This window comes from Berghia stephanieae, chromosome 8 (genome assembly GCF_034508935.2).
Source record: "Berghia stephanieae isolate SIO BIC M18660-M18661 chromosome 8, UCSD_Bste_1.3, whole genome shotgun sequence".
NCBI classification, from domain to species: Eukaryota; Metazoa; Mollusca; class Gastropoda; order Nudibranchia; family Aeolidiidae; genus Berghia; species Berghia stephanieae.
Genome location: NC_088367.1, coordinates 42,917,835 through 42,930,334, shown reverse-complemented (window position 1 = coordinate 42,930,334; position 12,500 = coordinate 42,917,835). Strand labels below are relative to the sequence as shown.

Sequence of the window (12,500 nt, the reverse complement as noted above, 5' to 3'; positions counted from 1 at the left end):
ATTTTCGGCCAAAATAATAAAAATAATTTTTTTTTAAATATATATATATAGCAGCATTGTGTGTGTATGTGTGTGTGTGTGTGTGTGTGTGTATTATATGTTTCGTGGGAGTAACACCAGAATGCAATGCTGCAGTTGTATCGTAGAGAGGACGCAGTACATTCAACAAATCAACGAACAGAAGATGCTGCTCTTTTTTGCGACAACGCAACGACGTACGGGTTATCTAAAAAACAATCCATAAATAACCAGTAACGATACATCCTGTATCGATATTGATAATAAATACCGCCGGTGCGATAATAATATCTTTACACATTCATTCTATTTCCTGGAGGATAATCGAATCCTCCTTGTTTCATTAACAAAGCCTTGCATTGTAAATTTAAACGATTTAAACATCCCCGGGTAACCCGATAACATTGATCTTTTATTATTATTATTATTATTATTATTGTTATTATTATTATTATTATTATTATTATTATTATTATTATTATTATTATTATTATTTATTATTATCATTTTTGTTATTATCATTATTATTATTGCTATTATTATTATTATTATTATTATTATTATTATTATTATTATTATTATTATTATTATTATTATTATTATTATTATTATTATTATTATTATTATTATCATCATTTTTGTTATTATCATTATTATTATTGCTATTATTATTATTATTATTATTATTATTATTATTATTATTATTATTATTATTATTATCATTTTTGTTATTATCATTATTATTATTGCTATTATTATTATTATTATTATTATCATCATCATCATCATCATCATCATCATTATTATTATTTAAGTTGAGCTTTTATATAGCGCAATATCCACTAAACGTGCTCAAAACGCTTTACAAAGGGTCCCTGACCAACAGCAACACAAACATATAGAAAGAGACAACTAGCATACTCAAATCAGCTACCCATTCACTCCTGGGTGGAGAGGTGGTGGGGGGGGGGGGTCAGAAAAAAGCTCGACTGCACCCGGGACCGATCTCGGTCCCTTTGCGTGTGAAGCGAGTGCTCTACCAACTGAGCTATCAGGACCCCCATTAACAAGCATTGCATTGCATTAAAACGATATAAACCCCCCACGGTAACCCAATACCACTGATCTGTTTTTTCTCCCCTATTATTATTTGTAATTTGTAAATAAAGTCTATAATCAGACCTTCCCACTATTACGAAACATCCGTAGAATTACGAAATTTCCGCTCCAATTTTCAGAAATTCATATCATCATAACCATCTCAAAGTCATTATTAAAACAGTGGGGGGGGGGGGGTGAAAGTTTGTAACCCAAAGGCTTCATAATTTAATGAAGGGTTATGAAACGTCATTTAATTCCTCTTGAGGGTAAATTGATGATTTATAACGTTAACTGTAGCGACTACTATTTCAATCTCTTTAAAACTACGAATTTTTACATTTTCAAGCGGTTATGTGGTCTAGTGGTATGACACTCGCTTTCGGATCGGAAGGTCCTGGGTTCGAACCTCGCTCGCTCGGCGCATAGTTGAGTCCTTGGAAAAGACTCTTTACTCACATTCTCTCACCGTACTCAGGTATAAAATGAGTACCTGGCAGTTAACAGCGTTGTCTCTGTCCGAAAAAAAATTGTAATATCGCCTAACAGGCAACATGTCCCGTCCTACATGTAAAGTGTTGCTGTTGGCCAGGGACCTTTTGTAAAGCGCTTTGAGCACATTTAGTGGATATCGCTCTATATAAAAGCACAATTTTTTTTAGACAGTTCTTTATTATAATATACCAGTTTCTAACTCATCCATTTATGTATAGGACGACGTGTACAGATATACAGGTCTGACATCCGAACCCGCTTATGGGCCTAATTTAACATTATTGTAAAGGACAATATTTTGCCTAATTCTTTTAAAAGATTCCCCATTACAAAAAATGAGCCCACAACAAGGAATTGGGTTATCAGACCTGCAAATAAGTGTACGTCGGTATAGGACCTTTCTGTCGTAGTCCATGGGACAACTCCATGCAAAATACCGTGGTACTATGGTATTTGATTTACCCTTTCTCCACGCAATCCATAATAATATGATGATGAATCAGACCCATTTTTCTTTAATGTTGAAATAGAATGTGTAACAGAAATATAAAAATCCATATGATGATTGAGAGATCGGCAGATAGATGGATAGACAGATAGATATTCGGACGGACGTCAGGCAGACAGACATATAGATAAACAGATATATAGATAGATGGATGGATGGTTGGATGGATGGATGAGTGGATGAATGAATGAATGAATGAATGAATGAATGAATGAATGAATGAATGAATGAATGAATGAATGCATGAATGGATGAACGAACGAACGAATGAATGAATGGATGAATGAATGACTGAATGAATGAATGGATGAATGAATGACTGAATGAATGAATGAATGAATGAATGCATGAATGGATGAACGAACGAACGAATGAATGAATGAATGACTGAATGAATGAATGAATGAATGCATGAATGGATGAACGAACGAACGAACGAATGAATGAATGAATGAATGAATGAATGAATGAATGAAAGATGAGATCTTATCTGATCTGATCTTCCATGAGATAACGAATGAATAACAATATATTATATCGTATTTGGACAATTAATATCTAGTTGTTACTGAAATCCAAGCCCGTCACCTGAAAAATATCTTACAATGCATCAATAAAACAAAATATTTGTTTTAAATTTCAATGGAGAAAAAAAAGAAGCAAGGATGGGATTAGGCTTAAATGTCAATTTTTAAAAAAACTCACACCAAAGTTTTACCGGTTAAGTAACCAAAGCCATACGACATGCTTTTTAAATATAATATGGACCTGCATAACCCTTTGTTATAACTCTTACTTAGGGGTAATAAAAAGGAAAGAAAGAAAAAACAAAAAAAAGACAAACAAACAAACAAACAAACAGACAAAAGACAAAATAATGAACAAAAAGTTAATATTGTGTAACTTCTAATAAGAAATATTTATGATTATCCCAACGGGTTAGTGTTGACATAATATTTTTAAAAACATAGACAAAAATTCAAAGATTGATAACATCTAATAACATAACTATAATCGCAGCTCCCCCCACTGTGTTTATTGTTCACGTGTAAAAACATGTAAAAAGAAATTGTAAATTGAAAATAATATAAATGTATGGATTTATAGTTGAGCAAGGGTGACAGAGCAGGGAATGATCAGGAGAGAGAGGTAGAAGGAATGGGGGGAGGAAGGGGGTGGTGGAGAGAGAGGGGAGTAATATGGTTATTCGAACAAGGACTTAGAGCGAAACCATCTACCCAATAGATGGTATAATTAAAAGATATATACAAATAGACAATTAGCCAAATAAGAAGAAAAGGTAGGAAGGCATTGGGGAGGGAGGGAGGGAGGATAGATAGATAGATAGATAGATAGATAGATAGAGAGAGAGAGAGAGAGAGAGAGAGAGAGAGAGAGAGAGAGAGAGAGAGAGAGAGAAGTAATAATAATATGGTTATTCGACCTATGAGTAAGATCAGAGCGAAACCATCTACCCAATATAAATGATCTAATTAAAAGATATATAAAAATAGACAATTAGCTAAATAAGAAGAAAAGGTAGGAAGGCATTGGAGAAACAGGCGGGGGGGGGGGGGGAGCTCGAATACAGCAGCAAGTGACATGACAATCAAATACATGTGCGAAATGACTAGATAGAGGAAAACAATAAAATCTACAAAGGGTTGCCTTCTAATGACAAAACATCTCCTCCCATTTTGGCCCCAAAAAAATATAAATAAATAATAAATAAATAAATAAAAAAATTTAATAAATGAATAAAAAAATAAACAAACAAATAAAGAAAGAAAGAAAATTGAAAAGAGAAACAGAGAAGAAAGAAACTTTTTATTTTCAGATTACATCGATGGATTAAGTTTACTTCCAACCTGTAGGTAATTTAAAAAGTCTTAACAACGAAATACTGAAAAGACTTTTTATTTTTAAAAAAATAAAAATTAACAAATTTGTGACAAAATGAAGTTTTATCTTAATCTTTAATCTCTATCTAAATAATATGAAGTAAACGTTTTCTGCCTATAAATGAGAGAGAGAAAAAAAAAACCCCAACAAACGTGTTTTGTCGATGTAGGACATGACAGAGAAGTGGTGCAATCTACCGATGCCATGCATGCTCTAACAGGGTTTCTGGGTTTTCTCATCTACAGAATGCATGACAGGAGAGGTGAAATCACTATTGTCAGACACATTAAACTGATAGGAGAATGAGGGTGATATCTTTTCTATTAATGTATTCAATTCTAATTATTTAATTAATTTATTAATTACATGTTAGTTATTTTATTAATTTGTGTATTTATTTATTTAGTAATCTATGTATTTTTCTATTTATTTAGTTTCATATATCTATTCATTCACTTAATTAAATGTATTTATTTAGTTAGTTTTATATATCTATTCATTCAATTATTGTTCTTATCTTTTTTTTTTTTTCATTTATTTTTGTTAAAAAATGGAATTCTAATTCCCAAGGATCAGCAGAGTGCAACGTGTTTCATAATACTTCACGTACATATTCGATTTGAAGGCAACATGGAACCACATTGCCATCATTCCATCCAGATTACAGTCGATATAAGCGCCTGTTTTGTTTTGTTTTTGTTTTTTTTTTGGTAGCATTCTCACAGGTCCGTCATTGCTTAGTTATAGACAACTCATTCACATCTTGAGTTCAGTGAGGTATTATTTGTAAAATGTCACACCCAAGAACCCAAATGCTGAGACTCGACAATTATTATTATTATCATCATCATCATCATCATCATCATCATCATCATCATCATCATCATCATCATCATCATCATCATTATTATTATTATTATTATTATTATTATTATTATTATTATTATTATTATTATTATTATTATTATTATTACCTTATACACATATTTTACTCTTATGTTAAAGGGGGTTTTAAAACGACAAAAATCCTTCTTCTTTTTTTCTTTTTCAACCGTTTCAAATTGTATTCCGTAGTGAAACTTCTGAATAAATCTGAGCCTGTGTCTAAATTTGCCTCAAACATTTTTCTTAAAGGATTTTTTTTTAAAATTAAAATTAAAATTAAAAATTAACTTTCTAATTTCTATAAATAATAATAATAATAATTAATATAATAATTAATATAATAATTAATAATAATAATAATAATAATAATAATAATAATAATAATTAATTAAAATACATCATTTCATAATTTCTCCATTGAGGGGTGATAAAGTTCCTGTGCAATACGTGGCCACACATAATATATCATGTGTAAACGGTGAATGCACTAAAATACTAAGACATAGAATGAAACGACGACAACAACAAACAACAACAACAATAAATAAACTATAATAAAGGAAACTTGAACTGAGCTGGATGGAATTATTATGTATTATATTATGTAAAATATCAAAAGGAATTATCCATTTCACATGTGAAAATTAATACATTTTTTGTTTCATAACATACTTTCAGGGGTTCAAATAATATTGCTATGGTTTCCAACACTTTTATGTATTTATTTTGTCTCTGACTGAAGGATAGCATCATCAATATTAATCTGTTAATCCGTTAATCCATTAATACACAGTGGAATCCTTATAAAGCCAACCCTCTTAAGGACCAGAAAGATTTTGGTTGACTTTAAATCAATGTTGACTTTAACCAGTAAGAGTGGAACAAACTTAAAGAGAAGAATACTAGGACCAATTAAAGGTGTTGATTTTAAGCAGAAGTTGACTTTAAGAGTGTTGGCTCTAAGCGGATTCCACTGTAATACTGATTAGTTTGCTGAAATAAGATTGTTGTTTTGAATTAGTAAGAGGTGAAAACTGGCTGTTGTGGGGGGAAGGAAATCGGTTGAAATCAAATGCCATGCATGGTCAGAGAGACAGAGATAGATAGATAGATAGATAGATAGATAGATAGATAGATAGATACAGAGAGAGAGAGAGAGAGAGAGAGAGAGAGAGAGAGAGAGAGCAGTTAAAACATCATTGAATCATGACAATATGTTCTACTAGAAACACGTTAAAATCCAACTACGAGAGATACAATCGGGAGTTTGGGTTGTGCAGACTGCAGGCCATGTTATCTTGGTGGAGGAGAAATAAAGATATGTATTATATTACAGATATAATACATATATTATTATTTATTATATATATATATTATTATTATTATTATATTTTTTATATGCACCCCCTCTTCTTTATTTTACTTCCATTCACAACATCATCAAACTATTCAAATTGATCCCTTAACTACATTTGTCGGTGATTCGAATTGTAAGCAATCAATCACCATCCATTTAAGTGCCTACCATAAAATACGTTGACTTTTTTCTATTGTTTGTTTAATTAAAAAAACGATTCATAATAATATCATGTTCTTCTTAGTCAAACTAAGTATGTAGTGTAAACTAAAATGATATTCCTTATCATATTATATAAATAGTAAAACTTTTCGTGATATCGAAAACGCTTGGCTTAAATGTTTACCGTTTTCTATGTAAAAGTTAACGTTATATAACGCAATTTGCACTAATCGTGCTCAAAGTGCTTTACAACGTTAACGTGGATGATACTGAACAGCATTAGAAAATGAGGGGGGAAATGCATAATAATCGTGTGCATCGTTAGACAGTAAGAGAAAAAAATATACATAAATTAGATTGTATTATTATTAATAGATACACCAGCAGGTCAGAAATATCAAGGCTACATTATATTATCATTTACCGGGTTTGGATTATAATCTGGATTCACCTACAGCTATATATCAAGTATTTCATTTGCTCTTTTATTATATGGATTTTATAACTCGTACGACTAATTATCATGGCGTACCAATTTTGAAGGTTTCGCCTGGTTGACAAGCGACTATTGGTATAGTATTCGATTTCAACGATAATGAAAACGAGATTCTTAGAGCTTGACCCAAAAACACATTAGAAATTAGAAACGTTGTTTTCACCGACAAAGTAATTTTCTAACCAGTATTTTGGAAGCACACAGCTGGAAATTGGTCCAAACCCTGGTGACAATAATATAATGTATGAATTCACTAGTAGTTTGGAAGCACGTTAGAAGGGTGGCGATTTTTGGCACAAAGGCAAGCAGTCAATGGTCAACGACAAACAGCAGCAGCAGCAGCAACAGTAGCGGTTTGGGGGCAGCAGTGAGACATGGTTATGCAACAGCAGCAGCGTTAGCAGCAGGAACAAACCGCAACGACACAGTACAACACCGCTTGGCTACGATGCTTCTATCATAAATACCTTCGACCTCCTGTTGAGCAACAGGTTCGGGCTCTGGCTCTGGTTCGGGTACTGGTTCGGGTTCGGAACATACGACCGGAATTGGTTCGGGTTCTACTTCCGGTTGGGATGTGGATTCATCAGGTAATACCGCCTCGAATTCCTGAGTGTCCTGTTCTGCGAGAACTGCATCCACGGCATCCAGTCCGTCACCGTTTGTTTTACCATCTTCCAGGGCTTCCGCTTGAGGTTCTTCTACTTCTACATCTTCTACCTTTTCCGTCTCAACGTGTTCGGGTTCTCCGGTTTCAGGTTCCGGTGGTGGTGGTAAATCGTCCAAGTCCGCTTCTGCCTCTAGTTCTGCTGCTGCATCTATAAGTGGTAGGACGTGTTGTAGAGCATAATAATGAATGATAAAGAAAGAGGATACATCCTTGCTGCAAGAAGCATAGTGAATAAAGAACATTTATCATAGCATCGTAAGAAAACGCCGCCGCTTAACCCAATCACAGCAACACCGTTTAGAGCCAAAATTATCCCCCAGAACAATTCTCATAATACTGTAATAGTGATAATATTTATTAATAAGACACATCTTTCAGACTGGCTTCACCAAAATACAAATCAAATATGAATTGATGATTCCGTGGTAGACATTATACAACAATGCATTGTGTGTACCTCTGTATAAAATTGCACATCCATCTGCGAGAGAGAAATGTTTGGTGATTCTTTAAAAAAATTTATCGTTTGCAAGAACTTTATGCTTTATAAAATGCTTTTTATGCTCCATAAAGGTCTTGACAATATAAATTGCTTCTTATACCCTTTCGTGCATGGTGTAATATTGGACAAAATGCAGTATTCAATACGAATGGGAGGGGGAGGGGTGAGTAAAAATATGTTTTAAAGAATAAATAAACAGCAATCCGTGCAGATCATGTCTACTCAGTTATCCCAAGGGAACTCTGGGTCATGTGCAGTGCAGTTCTCGGTGAGAATGGTGCATATTCATAAGTATATACCAATGGAATCATCAAGTCACAAATTGCAAGTTTTCATTTAATAAGTAAAGCGAGAGGTTAGACCAATGAAAAGCATCGTCCTTTTAATCCAAGAGGCATGTGATCTACTTGTACATATTTTGCAGATTTGATAACCGAAGGTAGTTTATGGCTTGTTCTATCCTTGTTGTAATGGACTTCTTATACAACAAAGATACCGCAACCATTGTTGTAAAGACTTATTTTGCGTTGGTTTGAGAGTATTTCCATAACAACAATGATACCACAACCATTGTTGTAAAGGACTTATTTTGCGTTGGTTTGAGAGTATTTCCATAACAACAATGATACCACAACCATTGTTGTAAAGGACTTACTTTTGCGTTGGTTTGAGAGTATTTCCATAACAACAATGATACCACAACCATTGTTGTAAAGGACTTATTTTGCGTTGGTTTGAGAGTATTTCATACAACATGATACCACAACATTGTTGTAAAGACTTATTGCGTTGTTGAGTATTTCCATAACAACAATGATACCAAACTTGTTGTAAAGGACTTATTTTGCGTTGGTTTGAGAGTATTTCCATAACAACAATGATACCACAACCATTGTTGTAAAGAATTACTTTTGCGTTGGTTTGAGAGTATTTCCATAACAATGATACCACAACCATTGTTGTAAAGAATTACTTTTGCGTTGGTTTGAGAGTATTTCCATAACAACAATGATACCACAACCATTGTTGTAAAGGACTACTTTTTGGTTGGTTTGAGAGTATTTCCATAACAACAAAGATACCACAACCATTGTTATGAAGGACTACTTTTGCGTTGGTTTGAGAGTATTTCCATAACAACGAAGATACCACAACCATTGTTGTAAAGGACTACTTTTGCGTTGGTTTGAGAGTATTTCCATAACAACAATGACACCATAACCTTTTGGGTTATCATATTTGTAAGAATGCAACAGACACACACACTCACCAAATCACATCTGGGTTAAACGGCGTCGCTTACCAAAATGTAAGACCAGAAAAAGCATATCGAGTCATATTAGGTTATGTTACAACATGATAATGGTAACAGATTTATGGTGGAAATTCCTAACACAGTGGAATAAGTTACCAATGCAATGGCCTAATATTAGACTTGGCCACTTAAGCCACTTCTTTTTGGCGTTCAAAACATAAGTGCATAATATAGAATTAATTGATGGACGAAATCTAGTAAAAAACTTAAAATTACATGGTGAGGCTGCTTTTTTTAATTTTCAATTTTGCGTTTAACTATCACAAATGTCATATATACAGACTGTGATCCGACACCTGCTAGAGTCGCATCACAGTAACTGTTCTATGTCTTGGTAAAAATTGTAGGATCTAATTTCTTGTTTACCTGAAGAAGGCCAAAAAGGCCGAAACGTTGTTTACTTTATACATCTAATATCTTCTTTGGAGAAAAAAAAATAACTCTAAACTTTTTGGGGTAGGATAAAGACAGTAAGTCATAGATTTGGTAATATGGCGGGCCCTGTAAATAAATAATAGACTGGATATTTTTTCAAAGTAATGATTAAACATTGGGGACAGATGACAAAAATGGCCTCCAACCGAGAAAGAGTTCGATCACCGGCCGCTGCGCTGTGTGGCATTGAGCAAGTCACCTCGCCCTAGTTCAAATTGCGGCGTTGCACTGCGACAAACACCTGGGTTATTTCAGTTTTCCATTGGACTAGACTTTAAGAGACGAATTTTTCCTATAGGATGAATAAAGGGAATTTATTACTTTATTTATTATAATTCATTTTTGTGGTTCCTTAAATTTGTGTATTATCCTACTCCCAATGATCACAGAAGAAAGAATCTGACAAAGTGTTGGAGAGTTGGGTTTTTTTTTAGTTTTTTGTTTTGTGTTGTTTTAAGACAACTCTCTACAGCAATGGTAACGTATGTTCTTGTTTAGGAATTTCCACACTTATTATCAGCAGATCATCAGTAGCACATGACAGATATAATATATAAACATGCATAGAGACGTACGTACGTACGAACAACAGAACGAATAATGAACGAGTTTATCACGATGTACAACGCATCGAATAGACACTTAGCAACATGGACACGATAACAGAAGATGACGAATATGAACATTTGGGTTATACGATGAATTATTCATTAATCAGCATTAGGGAATTGGCTTGTAATATCGATACAGATAACATTGTTGTTGTGACTGTTAAAATCAATATTATCGATAGCATTATTTCTGTTAAAATGTTGATGTTATGGTTATTATTATTATTATTATTATTATTATTATTATTATTATTATTATTATTATTATTATTATTATTATTATATTATTATTATTATCATTATTATATTATTATTATTTATTATTATTATTATTATTATTATTATTATTATTATTATTATTATTATTATTATTATTATTTATTATATTAATTATTATTATTATTATTATTATCTATTATCATTATATCATAATTTATTATATATTATTTATTATTATTATTATTATTATTATTATTATTTATTATTATTATTATATTATTATTATTATTATTATTATTATTATTATTATTATTATTATTATTATTATTATTATTATTATTATTATTATTATATTATTATTATTATTATTATTATTATTATTATTATTATTATTATTATTGTATATCATCATCACCATCATCATCGTTCTTATTATGATTATATATTATTATATATATATCACTATATTTTATTATATTATTATTATTTATTATTATTATTATTATTATTATTATTTATTATTATTATTATTATTATTATTATTATTATTATTATTATTATTATTAATTATATCACATATCATTCATCATCCATATCATATATCATCATAATCATCATCATCATCATCATCATCATCATACAGACAAAATGGTTTATTTACTTGTAATCGCTTTGATAAAGACGATTTTGAAATAGGTGGAAATCTTAAATACTATATTAAACAAATTCTTTTGTTTAGATTTCTCCTTTAAACTTAAAACTGTATGATATCTCAATGTCTTAGGTCTGCTACTGGTGAGATAACGTGGACCTTTTATTGAATGAATAAATGAATGAATGAAGTTGGCGCCACGCGTAAATAACGTAAATTTCACGAACAGCTGATATTCTTAAAAATAGATAAAACGAAGAATAGCTACTATAATTGGTGGATGATAATAATATGACGAATCTCACGATTTTTGATACGTTGAGCCCGAAAAATTATGATATTCGCCAGGCGTTTAACACATCGTGACATTTAGATAGTCGAGGGGGTCTCTTTAAAATCAGCACGCGTGGGATGCGAGTCGTGCTCTTTATCTCTGTTATAATATATGTTTTAACAATCATAATATTTGGAGAGTGTTCCATTATTTTGCAACGCAAACACGAACGAACGTTACACTTTTTGTTTCATTCTAATCTTTTCCCTTTTTAGTCGTTTAACAGCGTAACGGAACGTGACATTCGAGAAAGGTCTCTCGAATCATGCTCACTCATCCCATTAGTTCATTAAAATATTCTTTGTTTTTTGGGGGTTTTTTTTTTTTTTGTTTGTTTGTTTGTTTTTGTTCTGTTTTTGTTTTTTTGTTTTTGGTTGTTGTTTTGGTTTTTGTTTGTTTTGTTTTGTTTTGTTTGTTTTGTTTTGTTTTTGTTTTTTGTTTGTTTTTGTTTTTTGTTGGGTTTTTTTTTTTGTGTGTGTGTGTGTTTTTTTTTTTTTTGGGTGGGGGGTCAATTCTATAAACTATTCATTCCAATATACATTACAACACGAATATCAATTTTTATTGTTGAATTATTGATGTTTTGTTTTTTTTTGCTTGCATAAGATGTGCTTAAGATTAACTTATTTGGATGTTTGACACGCACATTTACTAATAGTATCATGTTTGAAAACACCTTCCTCTAGGTGTGCTATGGTGGTCTAGTGGTATGACACTCGCTTTCGGATCGGAAGGTCCTGGGTTCGAGCCTCGCTCGCTCGACGGAAAAGACTCTTTACTCACATTCTCTCACCGTACTCAGGTGTAAAATGAGTACCTGGCCGTTAACAGCAGAAAAAAA

General features: G+C 31.9%; 1 protein-coding gene across 2 annotated transcripts in view; it reads right to left on the bottom strand.

The window, feature by feature from the left end:
* LOC144978722 (Na(+)/H(+) exchange regulatory cofactor NHE-RF2-like) overlaps positions 1-12,500 on the bottom strand; it is a 109,444-nt gene that overhangs the window by 54,239 nt on the left and 42,705 nt on the right. The window contains exon 4 of one of the 2 annotated variants that reach the window (XM_078925147.1): positions 7,389-7,739. The exons of the other annotated variant lie outside the window; for it this stretch is intronic. Within the exon in view, the coding sequence (XP_078781273.1) occupies positions 7,389-7,739 (351 nt within the window). The remainder of the gene's footprint in view (positions 1-7,388; positions 7,740-12,500) is intronic. 2 annotated transcript variants of the gene reach the window in all.